Source organism: Sinocyclocheilus rhinocerous, unplaced genomic scaffold (assembly GCF_001515625.1).
Source record: "Sinocyclocheilus rhinocerous isolate Xijiao unplaced genomic scaffold, SAMN03320098_v1.1 scaffold1155, whole genome shotgun sequence".
Lineage (NCBI taxonomy): Eukaryota > Metazoa > Chordata > Actinopteri > Cypriniformes > Cyprinidae > Sinocyclocheilus > Sinocyclocheilus rhinocerous.
In genome coordinates this window covers 851,169-878,332 of record NW_015629044.1, presented here as the reverse complement: position 1 = coordinate 878,332, position 27,164 = coordinate 851,169, and the positions used below count along the sequence as shown (strand labels likewise).

The 27,164-nt window shown below is 37.5% G+C and overlaps 3 protein-coding genes across 3 annotated transcripts; 2 read left to right on the top strand and 1 right to left on the bottom strand.

Moving 5' to 3' along the window:
- Positions 1–22,180, top strand: LOC107738638 (rho GDP-dissociation inhibitor 2-like). The gene is made up of 4 exons (XM_016550418.1): positions 1–521; positions 8,053–8,229; positions 12,085–12,168; positions 20,695–22,180. Exons 1-4 carry the CDS (start codon positions 449–451, stop codon positions 20,898–20,900), a joined length of 540 nt encoding a protein of 179 aa, XP_016405904.1. The 5' UTR covers positions 1–448; the 3' UTR covers positions 20,901–22,180.
- A 1,002-nt stretch (positions 22,181–23,182) lies between these two features.
- On the top strand, positions 23,183–24,300 carry LOC107738636 (enoyl-CoA delta isomerase 1, mitochondrial-like). The gene is made up of 4 exons (XM_016550417.1): positions 23,183–23,281; positions 23,683–23,805; positions 23,920–24,047; positions 24,124–24,300. The coding sequence occupies exons 1-4, from the start codon at positions 23,239–23,241 to the stop codon at positions 24,298–24,300; spliced, it is 471 nt and encodes a 156-aa protein (XP_016405903.1). The 5' UTR covers positions 23,183–23,238.
- Positions 24,301–25,343: 1,043 nt separating this feature from the next.
- Positions 25,344–26,023, bottom strand: LOC107738635 (deoxyribonuclease-1-like). Its single transcript, XM_016550416.1, has 4 exons — positions 25,886–26,023; positions 25,730–25,818; positions 25,566–25,652; positions 25,344–25,479 (listed from the first exon to the last, which is right to left on the bottom strand). The coding sequence occupies exons 1-4, from the start codon at positions 26,021–26,023 to the stop codon at positions 25,344–25,346; spliced, it is 450 nt and encodes a 149-aa protein (XP_016405902.1).
- Between the last annotated feature and the right edge of the window lie 1,141 nt (positions 26,024–27,164).

Genomic DNA, 27,164 nt, shown 5'->3' with positions numbered 1-27,164 from the left:
CTCCTGTCTAATGAGTGATGGGGTTGGGAGGCGTGCTGAACTGAGGCGGAGGGTTTGCTTCTCATGGCGGTGGAATCAATAGCATCTGCAGACTGGAATACTGTTCCCACATTACTGCCTCATTGCCAACACTTCAGCCACGGATTACACACAGATCGTTTGTGCATTCGTACACTCCCTTACTTTCTTTCTCCATCTCCCACGTTCTGTCTCCCTACTATCTCTCTCTTCCCTCTCTCATGCGCTCTCTCTCTCTCTCTAGCCAACCCACACCCAGTGATTCTGTATCTTGTTTTTTTGTGTGTGACGGTAGGAGGGATGCTGCTGTGAATTCTTTTTTTAATGTGTTTTAGACACATTTTTTTCTGTACCACAGGACGTGTGCTTTCTTGAATTTTTTGGGGGTAATTTTTTTGGGGGAAACCTTGTGGAAAAGAGCTTACTCACAATGTTGGGCTTGGATGTTTGTGAATTTGGTGGACAGTTTCTTGAACTGCTCTGGTTAACAGTTTGCTATAGAGGTGAGAATGCATTTATGTTATCTATTATGAGGTAAAAATGTTGAAAACTGAAATTATATACAAAATAAATGATTAAATATACTAAAATTAACTTGAATGTGTGCATTTGGAATGCTCTTCAAACTCTACAAAAAGACTTCAGATGATCTGCTAATTTAACAGTCCATCCCTTAAACCTTCAGCTATAGTAGTTTGAAGCTTATTATGCATGGTATTTAGAAGTTGCAATGTATCATAAAACCAATTGAAAATTTCAAATACATTTTTAAAATCAAGTAGAAAGTCATATATGTGATCATTTTGTGTGATGACTTCCTCTGTGGATGTAGACATTTGTATTGTTGGCATGTGATGCAGTTAAAACAAGCAAAGGTGGAATAATCAATATGTATTGATCGATCGGTTGTTGCTCTCACAACATTGCTTTGTGTGTGTGATCATCATGTTGCTTGTAATTACATGTCACAGATGTTGTTGATTCAGGGCTTCACTCTGCAGAGCTTCTGCTGACTGACACCAATCCAGTGTTTCTCACCCCCAATTTACCTCTTTATTGGCGTTTTCCACTCTCTTAGTGTCTCCATTTCACTTTGATATATCTAGGAACTTAGTAATGATGTGTGACAGATGACCACCTGTCTTTATGTGTACAGTGAAGAGTAAATGTGCATATCCCTGTGTGTTTTTGCTATCTGAGATTCCTATACAGTATGGCTTCTCCATAAGCATTCCCATTCATCTCAATGGCAGTTGCTTGGATGACGCAAGACCCCCGGAAGTATGTGATGTGGTGCACAGGTGTGCAGTTTTGCTGGTGTTTTGAGCTGTTACCTGACTAATCGTTCTATGGACAGGGAAACATATAAATATAAAATAAATGTAACTCTTTAAAGCACCCTTAAAAACAAGTTTTCATTATATTTTAATATAATGAAATATTTGAGACAATTTTTTGCAACCGGATGGTCTAGTTACAACATCTAATAGGGGCTAGGGCCATGCTAACCAAATAAATTGCAACCCAGTTTCACAAGAAAACAATTATTTTTAGAAGTTGAAATTTCTTATGAATTTGTATGATGTAATTCTTATGAAAATGTGTGATTTGTAGTTAAAAAAACAAATAAAATAAGTATGAACCTATACTTAAACCTAAACTTAGTGGGGCATGAGTAGGTTGTATAATGAGTACAAATTCATATGAATTCTAGTTTATTGAATTATTCTAGTTTAGTGAATTCTAGTTTAGCAAAATGTAAAATAGTTATGAATTGCCACAAGACCATTGACAAAACCTAGATCCTAGTTCTGTATCTGACTCAGATCTGTTCGCTTTTTGTAGTCTGAATAGCAAAACAACACATCAAATCCAAATTTTACAAATCCAATTAATTTCAAATCAATATGAAATCTGATTAAAATCTATTATTTTGGAATGTCTTAAGGTGTGGTCACATTAGCGAAATTAGTGTTCAAAAAAGGTCTATTATCCATAGTCAATACTGTAAAGATGTATTAAGCACTGCTCGCACAGAAGTCAGTTTCAAACCAAGAAGCTTTCTGTTGGTCAGCATGGTAAAATCCCGACCCGACCAACTTGAACTTGAGCGAAATCCGTGTGGTGAACTTTTTCCGCCCTCACACAAATCTCTTGATTGCATGGATTTCTTTTGGAATTACTGGATTTCCCTTTTGAAATTTCGCCAATCAGTGGAAAATGTGACCACACCTTCGTATTGATACTTTGGATTTTGACAACACTGTATACGGATATACAGTGGTTCAGTCCTAAAGATCGGATTTGAAAACCAAACTGGATTTGTGTGCCAGATTAGCCAGAGAGGTTTGAAGCAGGGTGATTCCAGTCGAGTTAAAGAAGGCTCACAAAACCGGTCCAAGAGACTAACTGGTTTCTCAGCTCTCTCTGCCCGACTGCAGGTGCTGACACTAAGACCCCCTGTGGCCCGGCAGAGCTGCATCACGACTCCTTGAGCCTCAGCTGCTGCTGCACTGTGATGGATGGCTACACGACAGAGACCTGACACATGTTTAAAGGAGTAAATCAATTAGATTGCATGTAGGAGAAACCGAGATTTCAAAAAGCTGACGTGTTTGTGCACCTTGTAGGGAAAGGCCATATGAATAAGGAAGTTCACATGCATAATTTCGCTTCTCTACATGCTGTCAGGTGTTCAGCTGTGGTTTCTCAAATTACAGCTGCTATCTGATTAACAGTCCTGAGGATTTGAATGTCACTTAGCCTAGCCCCCAACTTTTACATGTACTACTGCTCTTTTTCCCTCAAAATCAGTGCAAAAAAAAGAAACAAAGAAAGTATATAGATTTCGTCTGGGCCTGCATTATTCGTTTAATTTCCTCATATGTTTCTTTGACATCATCTTGTGAATAAGTATATTCCTGTTGCATTGTTTCAGTACATTACAGCCGAAACCTTCTGTGACAGTGTCAAATGGCTTGCAGCATTTTGTCTGTGAAAGTGTAGAATTGTGCAGATTTCTGGCCCGCTGTGGTTTGTGTTTGGTTCTTCTCCACTTTGCTCTCAGTTTGATTAGCAGAGAAGCTGCTTGGTGTCAGAGTAGTTGTGAAAGTGGAGGATTGTGAGGGTTGTAGAGTAGTTGAAAGTGTTAATATACAGGGAGAATTTAGTTACATCAGCTGCTGAGTTGGCTTCCATTTTAGAGCAAACTGTGCTCATAAATTCAGGCAAGATATTCAGACAAAATATTTACTATGACACGCTGTATTTTGACACATAACTGAGTGAACAACAGAGTCAGTGTTCTTGTGGTCCTTTTTGACATTTTTACATCCTGAGGGGTTTATCGGCCTTTTCAATGGTCTTATATGTGACCCTTTAGATTTTTTTGCACCCTCAGATTCCAGATTTTCAAATAGTTGTATCTCGGCCAAATATTGTCCTATCCTAACACATCAACACATCAATGGAAAGCTTATTTATTGAGCTTTCAGATGATGTATAAATCTCAATTTCGAAAAATTGACCCTTATGACTGGTTTTGTGGTCTAGGGTCACATATTCATTTTAGTCTAAAAAGGGTAAGGTTTGTGTGGTCTTTAGTGGGCCTTCCATTCATCTGCTGAAATTCCACCGAATATTTGGGTGTACAGCAGTTGTGTGTTGAGTATGAGAGACTGCAGTTTGTCAGCGCTGTTTGCTCATTCATACTCCACCTCATTAGCTGTGCATTGAAACCTGCAGCACACCATCAGACAAAAACCAGCATGTTATCCATCACAATGTAGCCAGGCATTTTGCCAAAAAAAAAACAAAGCATGTTGCCTTTGAAGCTCGAGATGCTGCACCTCACATATTTCACTCAGAAATGATATCTCTGGAGGGTGGGGAAAGCCAATTAAAAAAGCTAGTCAGATTCTTCAAAGTATTATCATTGCTATTTAACACAGCCGAGCAAGGGTAATTACTGTCATTCTTCTCTTTGATAATAAAAATGACCTCTTACTAGTGGCCACTGTGAGAATGGGAGCGAGGCTCTAGTGTTCTTTAGAGCAGTGCTTCTCAATTGGTGGGCTGCGATAAAAAAATTGCTGCTGGTGTGTTCTGATAGGATCGTGGACAAGATACTGAGAGCATGAAACCATAAAAATGTGTTTATCATAAATTTTCTGTATAATCATGTCAATAATTTTGCATATTGTCAATCCTGTGTGGTAAAATTTGTAATATTAATTCATTTCCATGTCTGATTTTAAGGACATTTTTGTTCATGTTTGTACATTAAACAACTTTGGCACCATACAATCTGGGTCCTGAAGCAAAACCAGTTGAGAACCACAAATGTAAAGGTTTTTAGGAGATGGCCTTTATTATTTTTTTCTCTTTGAGTCACATTATGAACAACTGCAACTGATTAGCTGTTAGCTTGTGTACATTCAGAGGAGAACTTTGATGTTTACTGCTTTAATGTGCAATATTAATATGTCTCACATTGCAGTTTTGAGATGCCATCATCATTATGCAGAAAACATGCCCTGAAATGCCATGAAAATGTATCTATAATCATCCTTAACTGCTATCCCTCACTACATAGTTCATTTTGCTTGTAATTTAGAGAGAGAATCTTGGCATTGGCTCTTGGATATGCTTTAAATTGCCCAATTAGTCCAGTCATTTATTCATGGTGACCAGGCCTCCCTGTAGTGAATCTCAGCTCAGGGGATTTGATTTGTGTGTTTGGTGTGTGAGATATTTAATTGGTGTGCTTTTTTTTTTTAGCAATATTTAAGCTATAATTGCACAGGGATAATTAACTAAATAGCCTTATTATGCACAGGATATTGGTCCAAAGGACTCCAGTGTACAAAACATGGCCACACTTGAGTAAAATATTGCAATGTTAATGCAGCAGTCAGTTCAGGGGTTTCCATTTTGCACAAGAGTTGACTATTGATTAATACACATTTATGCATAGCCAGATTTCCCCTCTCACACTTCATTACCACGTTCATCTGTACACATTCAGATTGTTTGTTTATTTCTCACTAATTAGTAGGTTAATTGGATCACTTTGTCTTCTGCAGCTGGAGTATGCCATACGTCTCAACAGCATTTTGCACCTGTGTGCAGCTTCCTCATAAACCATAATCTGACCTTGTCCTTCCTCAAATTGTCTTCCTGGATAGTGTTTTTTTTTTTTGCAGGTTCAGTTTATGTAGAGATACAGAATTAATTCCCCCATTTTTTCCTATCTTTTTGTTGGAGGAAATTGGCTCCCCATTTTTATATACAGCAGTAGCATATGGGTGTCATGGTCCTTGAGCTACTGCTATATAATGCAAAAGGAGATGGTGGTATATATTTATTAGATGGTATGAGTGAAAATCGCTCTTATAAAACTAATGGCTTATTAGAGAGTGACCCTCAAAAACACCCTATTGATTCCATCAGATCAGATTTTATAGCCCCATCCTTCCATTATTGCATTTGCCTTCACATTACAGCACTTAGGGTTTTTGTTCTCCTTTCATAATGTAAAGAAGGTTCATCATCGCTCTTGATAATCGTTGGGAAGCAGGATGTACGCATGTTTCCACGGCTGCCGAGGCAGATCTGGCCTATAGACAGTGTCGACACACTGTTCATAAAACCAGCCGGGGCAAACATATAAACCTGGGTGGGGGTGTTTCTGTCTTTTTTTCTTTTTTTCATCCTCAGCTGTGTTCAGGAACATCCATCCTCTAAGGAGCTTCACTTGTTCTCACCCAGGCTAATGAAAGCGATGATGTCATGTTTTAGAAGTTGTCCCTTCCCATGAATTTGGTAAACGTTGGGGTCCAGTGACTGTTTTTTAAAGTATTAGAGGCACATATCCCTTATTTTTTGTTGTGAGAACTATAAGATATTCTCGAAAAATTATTATCTAACGTAAAATTAATCTAGGGTGAAAACTAGCTAGTTATAAATCCCATTAAATATCTGTACCCACCTTAAAGGGTTCATCCAAAAATGAAAATTGGCTTGTGTTTTACTCACCCTCGAAGCATCCTAGGTTTTGTAAGAAAAATATCCATATTTCAAACGTGATAAACACTTTTATATCACTTCCGCCAACTGTCATACGTGGAAGCCGTTCCGCCGGATGACCTAGTACGTCGGCGTTGCGTGATAAGATTGACAACAAAACAAAACACCGGTCACGAATTAGAAGTACTAACCGAAGATTTGCAAAGAAAAATGTCGGAGGACTTCGATATAAGCCAAGAGGAGACTGGTTTTCCTTTGCTAAAGTAAGGAAATTTGCTTCCTTTGCTCCTATAAACAAACTCACGAGACTAGCATATCTCAGAGGCGCGCTTGTGGACTATTTGACGACTTGTGGACTGTTCAACTGCATCACCCGCTGACTGCAATGACAGAGCTTGGAATAGCCAGGACAATTTTTAATATAACTCCGACTGGATTCGTCTGAAAGGAGAAAGTCATATACACCTAGGATGCTTCGAGGGTGAGTAAAACACAAGCCAATTTTCATTTTTGGGTGAACTAACCCTTTAAAATGGTGATTTTTCCCAACTGTATCCATTACTTAAAATCATAATCGTGAAATATTCTGTTGAATTGAGATTCAATACATTTTAGTAAAAAAACATTTTTTTAAATGTTTAATTACCAACAATATTATTGTCCTATTTTATTGATTGATAGATTTAGTATTTGTTAGTCAACGTTTGTTGATAGAAAATTACAAAATTGCCCAAATCCAGAAGTAAAACTGTATTTAAGCATGTCGGGCTTTGTCTGACAGGGTTGCAAAAACTGCACAACTCAGAAATTATATAGAAAATAAAACCGCTCATATAATATTGAGTTTGACCTCCTGAGGTTGGCAGTTCATAATATCTGAAGGTTAAGAGTTTTACGCCCCATTTTGTACCCTATATTTCTGTGCAACACTTACACAAGACTGCTTCTCTATGACAAATTGTTGTCCCTGTTCTTGGCCTTCTGCATGGAGAGCAGTTTTCTGGGTCTTTATTTTCCTCTTTTTCTCTGAGGAGTAATACCTCAGCTGTCTGCTCGCCGAGTTGCGATTTTCTCCGGTAATTATTAGCTGTTACGCTGAAACGCGGTGTGTTGGTTGTGACAATAAAAAACACATTTTTCTATGTCTGACATGTGGGTGAATTAATAAAAACAATGATTTCTTTAAAGAGATCTGCTAAAACCAGACTGGCTCATTATAATTAAACAGGGACAGCTACGTTCAGTTGCTCTTATATATTGTCAGACTGGGCATTTAGCTAGGAGCCATCTCTCAAATGAACTGAATAGAAAATTGTATTGCTCTGCTAAGGGAGGATTAGAACAAATAATTCTGAATATTAAAAGAGATAAATTTGCAAATCTATTGTCTCAAACTGTATTAGCAAATCTGAATTAGTTTGAGTTTCAAACCTAAACAATGTGTGAGAGGTGGAGACATAACAGAAAATACATTCAATCTGTCTTGTATCAGAGCGTTACCCATCTGTAGAACCACATAGAACATCACAAGCCATATAGTTTAACAGGACATAGATTTCACACTAGAGTTTTACACTAATAGTTCCATATCTGTCCATTTTTTGCTCTTAACAGACTCTTCAAACTTGATCGTGACTAGCCTGCTGAAGTCCTTTTCAAAACCAGTCTAGAAATGTGGTCCAAAATCTATAAAGTAATAAAGGCAAAATTCAATATTTTAGTCAATTTTAAAGCAAGTCAAGAACAGAAACAGAAACAGGAACCATGAACTACATCTAAATTCAGATGGAAATGATCAATTATAAAAATGTTCAAGTCACAGCCACAGCCCTCAGTCTGGAATCTGATTGGTAAATAAGAATGTTGTTTCATCCAGGTATGTTGTGAAATTGTGATAAGCTTGATCTGTATGTGAAGATGCATATGAATGTTCTTTTAAACATATTGAGAAGGAATAGATGAAGATTATTTTCCTTTTTAACACCCCTCATCCCCATTTTTTCTCAGGCATAATGGCTGATAAAGATAAAGATGTGCCAGTGGTTGAGGATGAAGATGAGCCAGATCTGAACTACCAGCCTCCGGCTCAGAAGAGCCTGCAGGAGATCCAGGAACTGGACAAGGATGATGAAAGCCTGAACAAGTACAAGCAAACCCTCCTGGGTTCTGGACCTGTGGTGGCAGGTTAGTATACCTTTACTAAAAACCAGGGAAATATTTTTGAAACACACTTACTGTATGTGCACACTATTCATTAAAAAATATAATTTATACACTACAGTTCAAAAGTTTGGGGTCAGTAAGATTTTTTAAAAAGAAATTAATACTTTTATTCAATAAGGATGCATTAAATTGATCAAAAGTGACAGTAAAGACATTTGTAATGTTAGTTAGTTTTAATGTTAGTTTTATCACATAAATGTTGTTTTAGTTATCTATATAGCAATACTGGAAAAAATTTATGATGGTTTCCACAAAAATATTAAAGGGGTAGTTCACCCAAAAATGATAATTAGCCGTTAAACATTAGAACTACTTTTCTGTGGTTCGTGTCGTACACGGAAGCCGTTCCGGGATGACGTAGGCATGGCATAAGCGCCTGTGAAAACCAACGTTTGTTTACAGGAGCAAAGAAAACAAAGTTTTCTTACTTTAGCAAAGGAAAACCAGTGTCCTCTTGGCTTATATCGAAATCCTCCGACATTTTTCTTTACAAATCCAAGTTTTGTACTTCTAATTCATGACCAGTGTTTTGTTTTGTTCTCTCCTCTCTGCTTCCGCGTTCGTCACTTCTCACCGGCGCATGCGCTACGCCTACGTCATCCGCCCGGAATGAATGCACATACGACAGTTGCTGAAGCTAGAGATCACTGTTTATAAAATACAACTACGGTGGCTCAACGCGCTACAAATGAAAAAAACACATGCAAATAGAAAAAAAACACCTGCAAATTAAGAAAACATCTTCATCAATTTGACAACACAAATTTTCACAACACAAACAAAGAAACGCGCTTCCCTAAAACATTTCCGATGTGGTCTGCATATTTGCAGCGCGTTTCTGTTTTTGTTTGTTTGTTTTGTATTTGCAGCATGTTTCTTTGTTTGTGTTGTGAGAATTTGCAGCGCGTTTCTGTATTTGGCTGTGTTGTGAGAATTTGCAGCGCATGTGTTGTCAAATTGATGATGTTTTCTTAATTTGCAGGTGTTTTTTCATTTGCAGCTCGCTGAGCTCTCTCGGCCACCGTATAAAACCCATATTTATAGATGCACACAAATAATGAATGTTACAAAAAATCTCATCTTCTGAAGATTGCATTGTCTTCATAGTTAAAGCTATAGCTCGGCTCTCCAGGGACAGCTCTCTCTTTTCCTCTTGCTGTCTTGACTGATTCAGTTCCCCTGGGGGACTCCAGTCTTGGTTCAAAGTCCCCAAACAATATCCTCTTAACTCAGAGAATAAATGAGAAGGTGGCTACCACTTAGTCTGAAGAGCATGGCTTTGAACTGCTTTGTTGTTTAGAAAAACATGAATTATGATTCCACTCACTGTGTAACGCCGGATAATTTGCGTTTGATATTCTGTCCTGCTGTACAATGTATTAATTATAAGATCAGTTATTGTATTTCTCGCTCAGTTAAGGAGTGAAATAGCTTTGTTTCTTTTCTGTTTCCCATCATGAAGAATTGTTTATGTGCTATTATGATCAAAGCCCAGCATTTCTAATTTCTTTTACCACAGGGAAAATCCAAATATGCACTATAAATCCTTTAAGTGTGAACTGGAAATACTTGCTGATACAGTATTGCTAAAGGCATAAAAGGCAGATTAATTTCCTCTTGACTCACAGGGTCTTAGAACGTTTGATTTAGTTTGATTTACTCACCCTCATGTCATTCCAAACCTGTATGTTAAGACTGGTGGCTCTGTGTCCACCTAAACCCTGACAGGCCCGATCTATTTCTGTAATGGGCGGCACTCCTATAGACACAAGTAACTAAGGAGGGAATGCATGGCAGTTCATTAGCAACACTGACTGATAAGACTTTAAATGCCTCCTTATCTCATAATGAAGATGATTATGTTTGTGAAAGACACTGTAGCTCTGTTCCATAACCTAGTGAGCTGAATTTTAAAGAAGTGATGGCACGTTCCTGACTCAAAGGCTGTTGTAAAAATAGGCAACGGAATTGTGCTGCCTTTCAAGATACATTTTTTTCCCCAAATTTTAAGGCAACATTGCAGAAAAGGCAACTACGGAATATATTGCAGCAGGTTCAGTGAAAAATTTGATCCAAGATGACGGATAAATAATGACTATAAAAATAGCTACTGCATAAATATTTTGTTCTCTTCCTAAAAGTATTGATAAAAATTGTTGGATGGTTCATTTAAACAATATTTTTGCTGTATAGTTTTATTATTAGAGTATCATCTCGTTAGCTTAGCAATATGCTAATGTTTAACTGTTGAAATCAATTTGACCCAATATTTGTGTATATTTTTATGAGTAATCAGTGTTGTCTCATTAGCTTAGCAACATGCTAATGTCAATCTCTATTGAAATCCGAGTTACCCAATATTTGTGTGTATTTTTTACATGTATTTTCATGAGTAATTAGAGAATTGTTCCATTAGCTTAGCAACATGCTAACGTCATACTGTTGAAATCAATTTGACCCATTTTGAGTATCTTTCTGTTAGCTTAGGAACATGCTAATGTCAAACTCAATTTAAATCAGTTTTATCTAATATTTGTATGTATTTTTTTTTATAAGACTATAGCTATGTTTCCATCACCCTATTTTAATGCGCATTTTGAAGTATCGCATGAGAAGCGAGTGATGGAAATGCCGAATTTCAAATGAAAATCCCTTAATTCGCAAAAATGTTTTTACGCTCGCTTGAGGTGGTTTTTGACTTGTGCGAAAAAGGGTTGATGCAAATAATGGGAGATGGAAATGCATTTTGCAAATAAATTCCTCCAAGCGCATCAAAAAAGTCATGTGACTTTGCGCTATGTGACGGCAAAACCTGACTAAACAGCGGACCGATCTCATTCCACAGCATCTGAAATGTTGTTATGGTCATTCGGAAATGCACGAGCAAAGTCTGTCATCAAAGTATTTCTGTTATAATTGCCTCCCAGAAATGTCTTACACAGCTTTTCATATAGACGACAGATAAAACAAAGGAAATGAGTGTGAATTGTATGGCTGGAAAGAGCCGCCTTTTCACAAACCTGAATTGATGATGTTCATGTGCACATACCTGAGATGATTAAAGTGTATTATTTACACACTGACTGGTCAGTTTGTTTCAGGTGCACATGAAGGCCCTGTTTCCCCCTTCCCATTTTCACTCAATTTAGTCTAGTCTGAGACACATGCTGGATGCATGGATGAATTGGCTTGGAGGATTGACTGGGCCAGTAATGCTGGATAGACAGGATACGCAAGAATGGGCAGATTCTGGTGTTTTCCTCAGCCAGACTTGCAGTGCTACTGACAAGAATGATAACTCAAATTGTGCAGAAGATGTGCGCTATTACTTTTCGAAGTGATCAGACTTACAGTTTTTACCTGGCGAACAATAAAATGGGCAAGAAAGTAATGCAGACTTAAAATGAAGGAGAATTCTTAGTCATGTCTCAGAATATCTTTCAGTTTTAAAGTGGGCTCTTTTGGCTTTTGCCAGTAAGCAGCCACCTAGAAACAACCTAGCATTATATAGCACTGTGCTAAAACCACTCAGAACACCTTAACAACCAAATACAACTGTTATTTAACCAGAAAATCACATTGGTCTAAAAGAGATGCAGCTGCACTGCGTGCTGACAATATTACTCCCAGTAAACACTCCCAGTCATACTGTTGAAATCAACATGATGTCAATTTTTTTTTTTTCACAAAAGAAACAAGGCTACTCTGATGAATAAGTGGGTTTATCCCAGTGCAGCTAGTTTAAGTATAGTTTAATAATAAATGTAGAGGTGACATTTTTTCTGTTTCTCATCTGTTTTATTCATTGCATTGTAGATCCCAGCATTCCTAATGTTCAAGTGACCAGACTCACTCTGATGTGTGACCAGGCCCCTGGACCCATCACCATGGACCTGACAGGTGAGTCTCATGAGAACAATTATCCAACAAGTGATTTATAATTCACACATAATCCAGTTCACTTAAAAATGAGGGCTGTCGATCAATTAAAAATATCATTGACTTAATTATTCAGATTTATCAGAAATACAGATACTGACTGTGACGGTCCCTTGAATGGGATTGTTTTATTTCTTTTATTTGAATACATTATTTTATTATGTTGCACACAATATTTTTACATTATTAATTGTACTAAAGTAATACTACACTGACCAGTGTTATTTATTTTGGTATTACTTATACCATTTAGCATTTATTAATATTTTAAAATTTAGCCTTTTCAGTTTTCGTTTTAATTTTAGTTACGGTTTAGTAAATTTATGTGATTTCTTTGTTTTTGGTGTTTTTAGAAATATTTCTATAGAGCTTTAATTGATTTTTATTTCAGTTTAGTTTTAGTAATTTTACTACTTCGACTTAAGTTGCCAAGGCAACATTTCTAATTTTAGTTTTTCATCTAATATGTATATATTACTTTATTTCAGTTTTATTTCAATAAATGAAATCAAATGAAAATGATTTTTAATAGTTCATTTTTAGTTAACAATAGCAACACTGACATTGACAGCCCTATTTCAAATCAGTAGCTTCCACTTTGCATGATTAGTATTCGTAGGATAATAGTTGTGTGGGTTGAGGTAAGTGGGTTGAATCTGCGGTCTCTAATGTCCACACAAAGGCTTCTGGTCAAGAGCTGGAAGGGCATGTGCTTAGTTGACACTATTGACAGAGGCTCAGCAGCTCTGCACTGCATTCTAATGCTTCACCTCCCCTGCCTTCAGAGGGATGATGTCATTCCTTCCACTGCCAGCCAGCGTGATGCAAGCAGATCTGCAACACAAATCAACATGCACTGCTGTGTATGTAACCACGTCCCACCTCCATACACTGGAGGGGACTGTCTGGTCTTTTGATGGTCAGAGCAGGTTTCTGCCACTCTCCTTTGCCCTCAGCCAGTTCGACCGTGTATTTCTCTCTTTAACAGCGGGAACACGGCAAAAGGGCACCTGGTTGCTAGGCGATGGGATGATTCTGGGCTGTTTAAGTCAGAGCTGTAAAGTTAGAAGACCTTTTCAGATATAAAATCTGTAACATCATTCACAGCGTAAAAAAGCTATGTACCAGCACGTTTCCTCTTTTAGAACAAAACCAGAAGTGACTCTGCTGTTTGAGTTGGTACAGGAAGGCGTTGCCCTTCTAACATAGAGTAGTACATTGTTGCACTTTTGTGTGTGCACTTCCTGTTTAGCAACTTTTATTCTTAAATTACCTCGACCCTGACACAAGGGGAACAAAACACGGTTCCTTTCTTCATTGGCACCCTGATGGCGGATTAGATGTTCATTTTAGCTAACCTTGTTTGACATTGACATTTTTTTTTTTTGGTAGTGATAGTTATTGTTCTTTTATAAATATATCCTTTTAGTTTCATCAATATTTTGTCACAGCATATTCATAAATTAAAGAAAATTATTATTAATAATAATAATAACAACAACAATAATAGTAATAATCAATGTTTCTTGAGTATCAAATCAGCACATTCAAATGATTTCTGAAGGATCATTTGACACTGAAGACTGGAGAAATGACAAAAAAGCTGAAAATTCAGCTTTGACAACACAGGAGTTAATTATCTTGAAGTATATTAAAAAAGAAAACAGTTATTTTAAGTTGTAATGATATTTCACAATATTACTGTTTTACTGTTTTTGACCAAATAAATGCAACCTTGGTGAACATAAGACGCTTACTTCAAAAGTATAAAAAGCATTACCCCAAACTTTTGAATTGTAGTGTACTGTATATTAAATAGTTTTTTTAAGATGCAGGTTTTTGCATTGAAATTCTGTGCTACAACTTTACATTCACCTCAATCCATACATATAAACACTTTTCACAGTGCAAGAAACTGCAGACAAACAGCATAAGATCTTGCTCTGAACTGTAAGCAGGAGCACATTAGCGATCTGGGATCCAGGAACGCAGTTGTGCCAGAGTCCTGCTGTAAGTGACAGCCGAGCGTGGCACCTCACGGTGGGACGTCCACTGGGATGGAACACACTAACCAGACTGAGTTTTTGATGGATGGGGCTGGGCTGACACGCGGTGGAGGAAAAAGACTGTGACAGTTAGTGGTGGATGAAGGTGGGGAGCAGAACCTGACTGCACTCCAGGCTTGAAAAGCACTCAGCATGACAGCAGAAGTTCTGCTCTGCTGACGTTCAGATTAGAGCAGCAGGAAGCCAGACCTTATCACAGTGCTCTTAATTGAATCCGAATAGTGAGTCCACATCTGAGCAGTCGAATATTTTACAGTGTTTGTCGCATCCCTTCTGAGAGAAATGTGAATAAAGCACAGAGGATGCACTCTTAAAGGAACAGTTCACCCTAAAAATAAAAATTCTCTGAAAATTTACTCACCCTCAGGTTATCCAAGATGTTGATGAGTTCGTTTCTTCATTGGAACCGATTTGGAGAAATTTTGCATTATCATTTGCTCTCCAGTGGATCCTCTGCAGTAAATGGGTGCCGTCAGAATGAAAGTCAAAACAGCTGATAAAAACATCACAATAATCCATAAATAATGCACACGACTCCAGTCCATCAGTTACTGTCTTGTAAAGCAAAAAGCTGTGTTTGAAAGAAACAAATCCATCATTAAGTAGTTTTAACTTTAAAACGTTGCTTCTGGCCAAAATACCAGTCCAGAATCCATAAAAAGTTTCCCTTCTCTGAAAAAGCCCATCCCCTGTTGTCATCTCGCATCAAGTTTTTCAATATAAAAAGCAATATTATAACAGCTAAGGGGCGTTTTTAGGCACGAAGCGAAGCTTGGGGCTTATTGCTTTATTATGGTTATATTTTAACCAACAGCAATGGTTTTGAAATTAAAAATGTATTGATGTATTTGTTTATTACAAACATACAGCTTTTTACTTCACAAGATGTTAATTGATAAACTAGAGTTGTGTGGATTACTTGTGGATAATTTTAATGTTTTTATCAACTGTTTGGACTCTCTTTCTGATGGCACCCATTCACTGCAGAGGATCTATTGGTGTATAAGTGATGTAAAGTGAAATTTCTGCAAATCTGTTCTGTAAATTATAAGCACATTTTCATTTTTAGGTGAACTATTACTTTAACCCTGTTGGCTTTTTATTTGGGCTGCTTTATTAAATTTTTAGTCTTTTCATGAGCTGTACTTTGCAAATATAAATTAATGAGCTATTTGGCAGTTCCAATTCAGCTTACCGTCACATTTATATGGATGTGAAAAGATTGATTTAGAAATTCAGAACTGTTTTGTCCTTTCTTGGCAATGCAGGAACCGAATCTTTTCGTGAAGCGAAATTTAGTGAGTTATGTTGATGGTGATGAGGTGTCTGTGTTGATCGCTGCAGCAGTGGGAGTGAGGGTGGAACGGGGCACTCGCATTCTCACCCCGTGCCAGATTGCAGATCCTCCAGACTGCTAGAGCCTCCACTGGGATCTTCCTTACTATCCATCTCCATCTATGCTCTCTCACTGCTGTGTGGGAGTCATACAAACGGCATACCAACTACAACTTCAGCAAACTGTATTCATAACCAACACCCCTGAATCTTCAATCACAGGGAGAGAGTGAACACACATCTCCCTCATGAACCTTCTCTCTCACAGTTACAATTGTTTGCAAATTAAAGAGAAGAAAACACCTATGAAAATAGCTTTAGGTTTATGCAAATTATTCAGAAATACTTGACATACAGGTTGACCTCTAATTAAATCTAATTTAATTTAAATCTAATTTAAACCTGTGAATGAACAAAGTTTATTTTAGAAATACACACATTACAGTTCAAATGATTGCGGTCAGTCATTTTTTGGAACAAATGAATACTTCTATTCAATAAAGATGTATTAAATTGATTAAAACAGACAATAAATAAATAAATAAATATATATATATATATATCTTTATTACAAAAGATTTTTATTTCAATTAAATTCTGTTCAAATAAACTTTGTTCATCAAAAAAGAAAAAAAAAATCCACAAAAATATTAAGTAGCAAATCTGTTTTCAAATATAAGAAATGGTTCTTGAGCACAAAATCAGAATTAGAATGAGTAATGGCTGCATAAAATTCAGCTTTGCCATCACTGTAATTAAATACATTTTAAAATATATTCAAATAGAAAACAGTTATTTTAAATTACATTGATATTTCACAATATTACTGTTTTTATTTTATTTTTGATCAAATACATACAGACTTGGTGAGCATAAGAGACTTCTTTCAAAAAAGTAAAAAAAAAAAAAACTTTTGAACAGTAGTGTGTGTGAGTGTGTGTGTGTGATATGGACAGACAGATCTAGTTTACATATACAGTGGGGCAAATAAGTATTTGATACACTGCCGATTTTTCAAGTTTTCCCACTTACAAAGAATGGAGAGATCTGTAATTTTCATCGTAGGTACACCTCAACTGTGAGAGACAGAATCAAAAAAAAATTATCCAGAAAATCACATTCCTTAAAGCTTCTGAAGCACTAGCCTAGGGACTGGAGACTCTCTGTTCTCTAATGATTGATGAAATGGCCATTATGAAGCACACCAAGTGGGACGGGAAGAGAATGCTTGGCTATGTAGACGTCATCACAAAAATCAAAAGTGAAAACATACCAGTAGCAACAGAGGTACTGGTATTGATAGCTGGCTGTATTCACAACCACTGGAAAGCTCACGTGACATATTTCCAAATTGACGGAATGACTGTTTCAGAGAGGGCTACTTTGGCGCACCAATGCATTCTTAAATGGTCTGATGTGGGTGTGAGGGTGGTGTCTCTCATGTGTGATGGTCCATCAATGCATTTTTCTATTCTCAAGGACCTTGGGGCAGACTTGCAACCCACAGCACTCAACCCCAGTTTCCAAGATCCATCACAGAGCCATCCAAGGGTTCATGTCATCTTGGATGTCTGCCATATGCTGAAGCTGGCACTCAACACTTTGTTGTCCTGTGGCATTATTGTGAAATCCCATCGCCAGGGGATTTAAAAGTCCATTCAGCCAAGCTAATGAGAGAATTAACATGGCCTTCTTAATGGAAGCTTACAATTACATCAGTGGATTGAAGGAGCCAGGTATTAATGGACGACCCCTTGTGGTAACAGGCAAGAAAACTGCCTTTCTCGGCATCCTGGTGGCAATAAAGATTTTCAAACAATTATGACACATATGTGGGACCACCAACATCACATTTATGGTACTTGCTGACCTACAAATTTACCCAAGACCAACTTGTCTTAATAACAACAATCCCACAGCAAGGCAGTTCAAGTCAGCAAGACATGGCTTCAAAACCAGTGGAAACTGCTTTCCACTGGAAAGCACAGTGCTACTGGAGGCTACATCTTCTGATATGTTAACATTTCGGCAAAGCGACACAACCTGAAACAGAAGAGAACACAGAAACATACATCCCAAGTCTTCCCAGTCTGTCCATGTTCAAAGAGGCCGTGGTTGGTTACATAGCTGGCTTCGTAGGTAGAACAGGTATGAAGAAGATTCACTTTAGTGCGTGTTTATCAGCACTCGGGTGTCAAGAGTTGTCCTACAAGTCTTCCAAACAGCAGAGAGGGGCATTCAACAGCACTTACCAGGCACATCCCAGAATTGGACAACAAATATAAAGCCAGACTAACCACACAAGCTTGTGATGAAAATTTTAGTTTTAGTTCATTTATGTAGTTCCTGAATTACAGTGGGGCAAATAAGTATTTCCCACTTACAAAGAATGGAGAGATCTGTAATTTTCATCGTAGGTACACCTCAACTGTGAGAGACAGAATCAAAAATAAATAAATCCAGAAAATCACATTGTATGATTTTTAAATAATTAATTTCCATTTTATTGCATGAAATAAGTATTTGATACAATAGAAAAATAGAACTTAATATTTGGTACAGAAACCTTTGTTTACAATTACAGAGGTCAGACGTTTCCTGTAGTTCTTGACCAGGTTTGCACACACTGCAGCAGGGATTTTGGCCCACTCCTCCATACAGGTGTTCTCCAGATCTTTCAGGTTTTGGGGCTGTCGCTGGGCAACACGGAGTTTCAGCTCCCTCCATAGATTTTCTATTGGGTTCAGGTCTGGAGACTGGCTAGGCCACTCCAGGACCTTGAAATGCTTCTTACGGAGCCACTCCTTAGTTGCCCTGGCTGTGTGTTTGGGGTCATTGTCATGCTGGAAGACCCAGCCACGACCCATCTTCAATGCTCTTAATGAGGGCAGGAGGTTGTTGCCCAAAATCTCGCGATACATGGCCCCATCCATCCTCCCCTCAATACGGTGCAGTCGTCCTGTCCCCTTTGCAGAAAAGCACCCCCAAAGCATGATGTTTCCACCCCCATGCTTCACGGTTGGGATGGTGTTCTTGGGATTGTACTCATCCTTCTTCTTCCTCCAAACACGGCGAGTGGAGTTTATACCAAAAACTTCTATTTTGGTCTCATCTGACCACATGACCTTCTCCCATGCCTCCTCTGGATCATCCAGATGGTCTTTGGCAAACTTCAGACGGGCCTGGACATGTGCTGGCTTGAGCAGGGGGACCTTGCGCGCGCTGCAGGATTTTAATCCATGACGGTGTAGTGTGTTACTAATGGTAACCGTTGAGACTGTGGTCCCAGCTCTCTTCAGGTCATTGACCAGGTCCTCCCGTGTAGTTCTAGGCTGATCCCTCACCTTTCTCAGGATCATTGATACTCCACGAGGCGAGATCTTGCATGGAGCCCCAGTCCGAGGGAGATTGACAGTCATCTTGAATTTCTTCCATTTTCTAATAATTGCGCCAACAGTTGTTGCCTTCTCACCAAGCTGTTTGCCTATTGTCCTGTAGCCCATCCCAGTCTTGTGCAGGTCTACAATTTTGTCCCTGGTGTCCTTAGACAGCTCTTTGGTCTTGCCCATAGTGGAGAGGTTGGAGTCTGATTGATTGAGTGTGTGGACAGGTGTCTTTTATACAGGTAACGAGTTCAAACAGGTGCAATTAATACAGGTAATGAGTGGAGGATAGGAGGGCTTCTTAAAGACAAACTAACAGGTCTGTGAGAGCCAGAATTCTTGCTGGTTGGTAGGTGATCAAATACTTATTTCATGCAATAAAATGGAAATTAATCATTTAAAAATCATACAATGTGATTTTCTGGATTATTTTTTTTTGATTCTGTCTCTCACAGTTGAGGTGTACCTACGATGAAAATTACAGATCTCTCCATTCTTTGTAAGTGGGAAAACTTGAAAAATCGGCAGTGTATCAAATACTTACTTGCCCCACTGTAAGTGGAGCTAATCACCATGTCGTAAGGAGATCACACACGCCACGATTCAACGCTCACTGTCGCAGATACGGACTAATCCTCTAAAACTAGTATTAAAGTTGAGATGTGGAGCACAGGACACTAATGAACATAGTCTGGCATTTGGCATCATGTGAATAGCCCACAAATCATCATTGATGTTGTTCATTGTATCAATAATGTAAATAAAAAAAGTTTCAAGGATGATAATACAAACCACTAGAGAGACTGACATGCATTTTGTTGTAGCCTATCGCTTCACTTGAATCTGCCACAACATGAACCGCCTTCCCAGAACGTAAGTTGCCAAATCACAATCAACTATATTACGTACACTATTGATGATTGGCTCTCTGAATGATTGACGTACTCACCAGCCACAGGATGTTGCTGTCTGCAAGTCACAGTGTTGCCATGTCCGCCTTTTAAAGCGCCTTTAGATTTGTCTTCTCATGAAATTTGCTAATAAATGTGTACGGTCGCAGTACAGTTTTAAACGATAAACGTATTAAAAATTAATTTAGCTAATTTATTTGCAGAAAATGTGATGTTGCCTTGTTTTGGGAGAAAAATTTAAGGGGGTCTGAATACTTTCCGTACCCACTGTACTTCTAACCACAAATGCTCGTCTTGCACTAGCTCCACGACGCACGTCTGCAAATTCATGTAATTTAAATGATCAGGAAATTTCTATTCTGGAAGTGAACTAATCCTTTAAATGGAAAAATAAACGGACTTATTTAAAATAGTTTAATAATGTTTTAAAATGTAGTTAAAATGATAAAATGATAAATTAGTGAATCATTGTTATTGATTTATTTTTTTAATTGAAAAATAAGAGACATTTCAAACGTTTGTTGTAAATGTAGTTAAATAAAACAATACAATTTAAATTTAAAAAAATACAAATAACTTTTTAATTTTGAACATTAAAAAAAATTGCTAGTTACATTTCTTTGTCCATTTGCCAATTACTTTTTCTTTGTCATTCTGTCAAACGCTTTACTTGATCCTTTTAACAATCAACTTAAAAAATACCATTGGACAGGTTATTGTTGGGTGCAACCACCAATCAGCTTTTGATTTCTTTTTTAAGAATTTGACTCATTGATTTTTCTTTACCTGTAGTGGACAAGGCAGTGTACATGGTAGGAAGCTACGGTCCGAGAGCCGAGGAGCATGAGTTTATCACCCCGGTGGAGGAGGCTCCGAAGGGCATGATCGTTCGGGGAACCTACCACATCAAATCCTACTTCACAGACGACGACAAGACAGACCATCTGTCGTGGGAGTGGAACCTGCAAATCAAAAAAGACTGGGACAGTGCAGAGTAAAGAGGTTCTTCCTCTGTCTCTCTCTCCCAGATGCATAGCAACATACCCAATTTATCACAGATGTTTAAAACAGAGACATAGGCTAGGTAGATATGCAGCTGGAGCTGGCTTTGCAAGTGATTAAATAACAATTAGTCGTATAAAAAAAAACATGAAAAAATGATGAAGATATTCCTACATATTAGGTGTAATCAACGGTTGAGGACATACAGTGACTGGCAGGGTATTAGAGGCAACTTAGTACTTTGTAATAGATATAACAACGGCGTAACCAACTAATGAAGTCCCTTATGCCTGTACACTCAGGTTTTAGTGTATACTGTAAATGTAAATATTGCAATGTCTGTATTCTTGCATTGCATTTAGAGTTCTTTACAGAGCCCATGACCAGACCAGTGCATGCTTGAATGTGAAGCCATCGTGTCTGCAATGGCTAATTTCTTGTAATATTGATGATGTAATCAGCCTGCTGTTACCTGATAAATACATGTGTAGGACGTGGTTTGTACTAAGTGTTGTTTGTCAAAAAAAGGTATTTCTGAGCATTAAACCCCTGTAGAAAAGATCAACTTAAACCAGTATGAAGTTGTCTGGCTGTTCACCAGCAAACAATTCTGGTTCCCTTTTCTTGCTGGTTAGTCCTGCTGGAACATCAGCTTCTAAAATGCAACATTTGCTGGTGATATCGCTGGTCTTTTCAGCTGGAAACATTCAGTGGAGCCCATAATCAAACACCCTCTTCATTCCCTGAAACAGTTTAAGATCTGTTTATCTCTGTCCAGGTGTCTGTAACTGTCTTCCATCTAGCTTTTATATTAGATTGTCTCCGATTATGATTTTTTTTGACATTCCAAAATAAATACATTTATTGTTTATATGCCTGCTGATACTGTTACCTGACACTTCCATCTCCATCGCTGATTTTATTATCTGACACAAGAATATCTTGATTTCTCTTGAATAATTCCCTACTACACTATCATATTCAAAAATATTAGATAATATTGGAGAATATTCAAAATACTCTGTGGAAATGATTGGGTTTTACTGTTTCTACAGAATAAAATTTCTTTAAAAAAGTTAATAAATGCCACGGGAAATGTCTAACTGGCATGCGCATTATGTAATGCCTTTATGAGAGACAAATGCTGAATCATTAACTGAGCTAGTCAGAAAGACATAAATATGAGAAAGCACGCAAAAGATTAGCTGAAAGCTTTTTTTGTGAATTGTCATTTTTGATAACTGATTCCATATTCAAAATATAAGATGTATTTGATCAAATTAAATCCTGCTTTTTTTGTGAATTGTCATTTTTGATAACTCTGTGATTCCATATTCAAAATATAAGATGTATTTGATCAAATTAAATCCTTACAATATTTCAAAATATATCACATGATGTATATTTTCTCAAATTCATATTGTGACTGAATGTTCTTCATAATTGGATGTCATCATTAGTCTGCTTGTGGTCTGTATTGCATGATGCTGCTTTTTACAACATGTTAATTAGGGGTTTCTTTGTGATGTAATGGGGCAACAGTAAGCAGGAAAGTAAGATTTAATCAGGGCATTTTTCAGCTGACTGAATAAAAAAAAATGCTATTGCTTCTGAGTTGTTAAACCTTTCATCTTGCATTTTTAATAAAGTTTGGCCTATCCTTATCTGTATATCTTGTTTCTAATGTTGCTGTTTAGTTCATGTAGTAGCGTTAGTAGCTGTTTATTAAATGCAAAACACACCACGTAGCAGTAATGGCTGGCAATGAAAAACTTTATTTCTGGTTTGCTGTAAACAAAACCAAAATGTAAATAAAAAAAGTTTCAAGGATGATAAGACAAACCACTAGAGAGACTGACATGCATTTTGTTGTAGCCTATCGCTTCACTTGAATCTGCCACAACATGAACCGCCTTCCCAGAACGTAAGTTGCCAAATCACAATCAACTATATTACGTACACTATTGATGATTGGCTCTCTGAATGATTGACGTACTCACCAGCCACAGGATGTTGCTGTCTGCAAGTCACAGTGTTGCCATGTCCGCCTTTTAAAGCGCCTTTAGATTTGTCTTCTCATGAAATTTGCTAATAAATGTGTACAGTCGCAGTGAAGCATTTTATAATTTTTTTAAACGATAAACGTATTAAAAATTCATTTAGCTAATTTATTTGCAGAAAATGTGATGTTGCCTTGTTTTGGGTAAAAGTCACTTATTTTGAGAATGTTTTGCCAGTACAGTTTGCCTGCTTTTCTAGCGAGATCTGGCAACCAGTGTATTAAGCAGTGAAGTTTACATTTAGCGATTTAGCATTATCCTTTCAGCTGGCGAGATGTCATCAGTATTAAGGCTCTGTACCAAATTCAGCCCATCTGGTAGGTGTGTCATGTTGCCTTATCTGCAACTTTTGTTGTTTTTCTCTTTTGCAGTGTCCATGTTTTTTCCGAAAGAAGTTTGCAGTAATGCATTCATTGAGGAAATAGGACAAAGGTCAGTAGGGTACAAAAGAGTTGTTTACGCCATCCTGTAGTTTTCAAAGCAGAAAGAAAGCAGAAAATCAACATATTATGACACACATTATGCTTTTTTTTTTTGTTATGTGTTGTAAGAAGTAAGAAGTTAACACCATGTCATTTAATAAAGGCACAGCACATCACTGTGCTCTTGCAGTACATATTTCCTGAAGTGTAATTAATAGTCAAATTAATAAATGCACTGGGTTAACATCCTGGCTTTTAGTTTTACATTTGTAAAATATTAGCAATTTCTTTTGCAGGATTTGTATCACTGTTGTCTGGAAACAGCAGTCATGGGAGAATCTGTGCTCTGCCATACACTGCATCTCAAAATAGATATTTGTCATCCTCAAAAATTAAAGTGGACCTGGACAGTAGTAATGGTAAGAATATTCATAAATAATGTGCATAAATAATGGGTTTGCAACACTCTGCGACTACATATTTATCGAAAAAATCATTACCAGAAAATCTTTTTTTCCACTTTCTTATTACAGGTGTTGCTATAATGCAGTTCCAAAGTCCTCCTGTCAACAGTCTCAGTCTTGACTTTCTGACTGAGTTTGCTATTAATTTAGAAAAACTTGAGCTGGACAGAAGCTGCAGGGGTGTTATCATAACATCCGTAAGTCATCAGAAACATCTGCTTTAGTGAAATCCAGTTTAGTCTATTTCATTGACAGTGCTTTTTTTGTTTAAAGGCCCAGCCGAAGGTGTTTTCTGCAGGCCTAGATATCTTGGAAATGTATAAAAAGAGCCCAGAGCACTGCGCAGAATTCTGGAAGGCTGTACAGGACGCGTGGCTTAAGCTTTACGGGTCCACCAAGGTCACAATCGCCGCTATCAATGTGAGTGCCACTATACTCTTTTGTTACTAGAGGGTCACTTTGTTTGTAAATAAAATCTTTTAAAACCAAAATGGGATGGGATCTTTTTAGCATGCGAATAGTTGACAGCTTAGCTTATTCATAACATTTATTTGTTTCAATTCAGCATCAAGATTTTAAGATTAAAATTTTACATGCAGTATATGCATAAGGAGAAGCGTATATGTTAGGTCAATTAAACGATTACAATTTCTTTGAAGTATTTCTCTATTTTAAATCAACTTTTGTCTTTACTAGTCTATAGAAAATATATTTGTTTGTGCTCAGTATTTTGAGCAAAAATAAGAATCCGCTCAATAAGATTGTTGTTTAGTGTCACTGTGAGCTGTAAATTACTTTTAATAATTGAAATTCAATCCCTGATAAATCCTTGATAAATGGTCATCTAAATACAGGCATTGTATTTATATTGCATTATAAATACAATGTACACAACTGTTCAAGTTTGGGGTCTATAGGACTTAAAAAATTTTTTTTTTGAAAGAAGTCTCTTATGCTCACCAAGGCTGCATTTATTTGATCATAAATACAGTAAAAAGAGTATTGTGTTAGAATAACTTTTCTATTTTACTATTTTCAAATGTAATTTATACCTGTGATGGTGAAGCTGAATTCTCAGCAGTCATTACTCCTGTGATGTTTAATATTTTTGTGGAAACTGTGATACATTTTTTCAAGGTTTCTTTCATGAGTAGAAAGTTGAAAGGAATAGGATTTATTTTAAATAGAAATCTTTTGAACAATTTAAAAGTCTTTGACTTGATAAGTTTATATAAATCAATAATGCATCCTTGCTGAAAAAAAAAGAAAGTATTATTTCAGGGAGAAAAAAAAGGTCTTACTGACCCCAGACTTTTGAGTGGTAGTGTATATTCAACCCTAAATATGAAAATCACATCCTTTTCATTGCCATTGTGGCCTGTAGCACCGCTCTTAATTTCAGGGGAACTGTCTCTGAATTTAGTGTACCGTAAATTGTTTTGGATGAAAAGCTTTTGCTGAACAGTGCCTTAACTGTATTACTGCTAACATTCTCACAATGAACTTGGACCTCCACCTGTATTAGAGGAGAACATCACAACAAAGGGTTCTCTATTGAAAGTATCAGTTCCACAGGATTCACATCCATCATCATACTGGAAGCTGTTGGCAACGGCCACTGTCTGACGTCTGATGAGAATAAAAGTGTAATTATTCATTTGATATGAACCACATATATGCATACAATCTTATATGATATGTGAACTAAATGTTACCTGTAAATAAAGAGATATCTCTCTTTGTAAGTGTTCCTACCCAAGGGCTCACTTACAATGTACTGATATTCATATGGAGAGGAACCTCTAGTAATGAAAATAATTGTTATTAATTTATTTACACAATTAAATACAGTAACATACAGCCAGTTAAGACAACTTACCCATTCACACTTTGCATCAGTTTCTTAGTTGCAGAGAGATCGCTGTCTCTCACTTCTTGGATGAGTACAATGTCATAACGGTGTACTACCTAACCAACACAATACAGTTACCAAATGTGAGCGTGTAAGGATTTTATAGGTTTGGGTGTCACTCACTTTGGTAATGATGTCAAGCAGGGTGGCATTAGATGCTTTCGAATCCCCAAAGGATTTAATGTTGAAGGCTCCAATCAGAAAGGAGCTTCCAAGGTGGACAGATACCAGGAGCAGACCTATAGTAGTAATAATCTTCATGCTGTAGCCTATATAAAGGGCATATTCAGACATTTATTAAACAGTAGTCATACCTGAGACAGGTTTCAAACTAGACATACTAGCAATACAGGTGAAAGGGTGTAAGGCATAAATGCACTTACACTCACAGAGAATCTTGATAAATAAATGTAACTGTCAATCAGTAAATCTTCTATGCATCAGTTTTGAATATATGCAATAAAAATAGCTCTACCCAGGGTGCGAATTGCAGGGGTTGGGGGGGCTCTGACCCCCCTAAAGAAGGCCCTGATGGACGTCAAAACTAGTTGTGGGGGGTGGGGGGGATAGATCTATCTATCTATCTATCTATCTATCTATCTATCATCTAGTTATAGAATGTGGACACAGACACAGACCCCTTATGAAAATTAACCATGATTTTACTAAAAAAAATATATAGTTAAACCATGATAACCAAAAATTAACCATGGTTTTGCTACACTAACCATAGTTTAACCATGGTATTTGTAATAAAACTGTAGTTATACAAATGGTAATCAATACGTCAAAAAAATGGTTACTACACTTTCATAAGGGACTGACAATGCAAACAAGTGTTAATTGACAGATATGACGATGAGAATGTTAATCAGACTTTCCTTGTTCGCAGATGCAGGAGATCGTGGATGGAGGAGCTGAAGGGGATTGAGCACACACCTCGTCGAGCAGTTAGGTATCCAGGTAATGTTTTCAAACAATTCAGTTCAGACAAGGAAGGGAAGACACACTGGTGGGGATCGCTGGAGACAAACGCTGGAGATAATCGATTGAGTTCAAGGTAGCAGTCCACTTTGAATGAACGAAACCAGACAAAGAGGAGAGACGAGGTGTGTGCTTAAATAGAGGTGCTGGTGAGTGAACGGGATGAGCAGTAGGTATGAGTGATCAGGAAATTAGGTCAATGTGCAGGCTGTGTGTGAGTGACATGGGGAGAGTCAGGGAGAACATAGAACCTGGCCGATCCGTAGGTAGGGTGGGCGCCCTGGAGTTGGGAGAGTGACAGGTAAAGTGGAGGTGACCAGGGTGGTGTTGGCAGGATGGGAGTCCTCCAGGCCGGTACCGGCGACACTGGAGACCAGGGAGGTGCCGGCATCACCAGAGGCCAGGGTGGTGCTACCAG

Excerpts from the sequence above, each read along its gene's own strand:
- LOC107738638 (XM_016550418.1), top strand. The coding sequence starts at position 449 with ATGTTGGGCTTGGATGTTTGTGAATTTGGTGGACAGTTTCTTGAACTG. Across the intron at positions 8,230-12,084 it reads TTCTGGACCTGTGGTGGCAG|ATCCCAGCATTCCTAATGTT; the intron begins GTTAGTATACCT and ends ATTGCATTGTAG. Across the intron at positions 12,169-20,694 it reads CATCACCATGGACCTGACAG|TGGACAAGGCAGTGTACATG; the intron begins GTGAGTCTCATG and ends CTTTACCTGTAG.
- LOC107738636 (XM_016550417.1), top strand. The coding sequence starts at position 23,239 with ATGTCATCAGTATTAAGGCTCTGTACCAAATTCAGCCCATCTG. Across the intron at positions 23,282-23,682 it reads TACCAAATTCAGCCCATCTG|GATTTGTATCACTGTTGTCT; the intron begins GTAGGTGTGTCA and ends TTTCTTTTGCAG. Across the intron at positions 23,806-23,919 it reads GGACCTGGACAGTAGTAATG|GTGTTGCTATAATGCAGTTC; the intron begins GTAAGAATATTC and ends TTCTTATTACAG.
- LOC107738635 (XM_016550416.1), bottom strand. The coding sequence starts at position 26,023 with ATGAAGATTATTACTACTATAGGTCTGCTCCTGGTATCTGTCCACCTT. Across the intron at positions 25,819-25,885 it reads TGCTTGACATCATTACCAAA|GTAGTACACCGTTATGACAT; the intron begins GTGAGTGACACC and ends TGTGTTGGTTAG. Across the intron at positions 25,480-25,565 it reads AGATATCTCTTTATTTACAG|ACGTCAGACAGTGGCCGTTG; the intron begins GTAACATTTAGT and ends TATTCTCATCAG.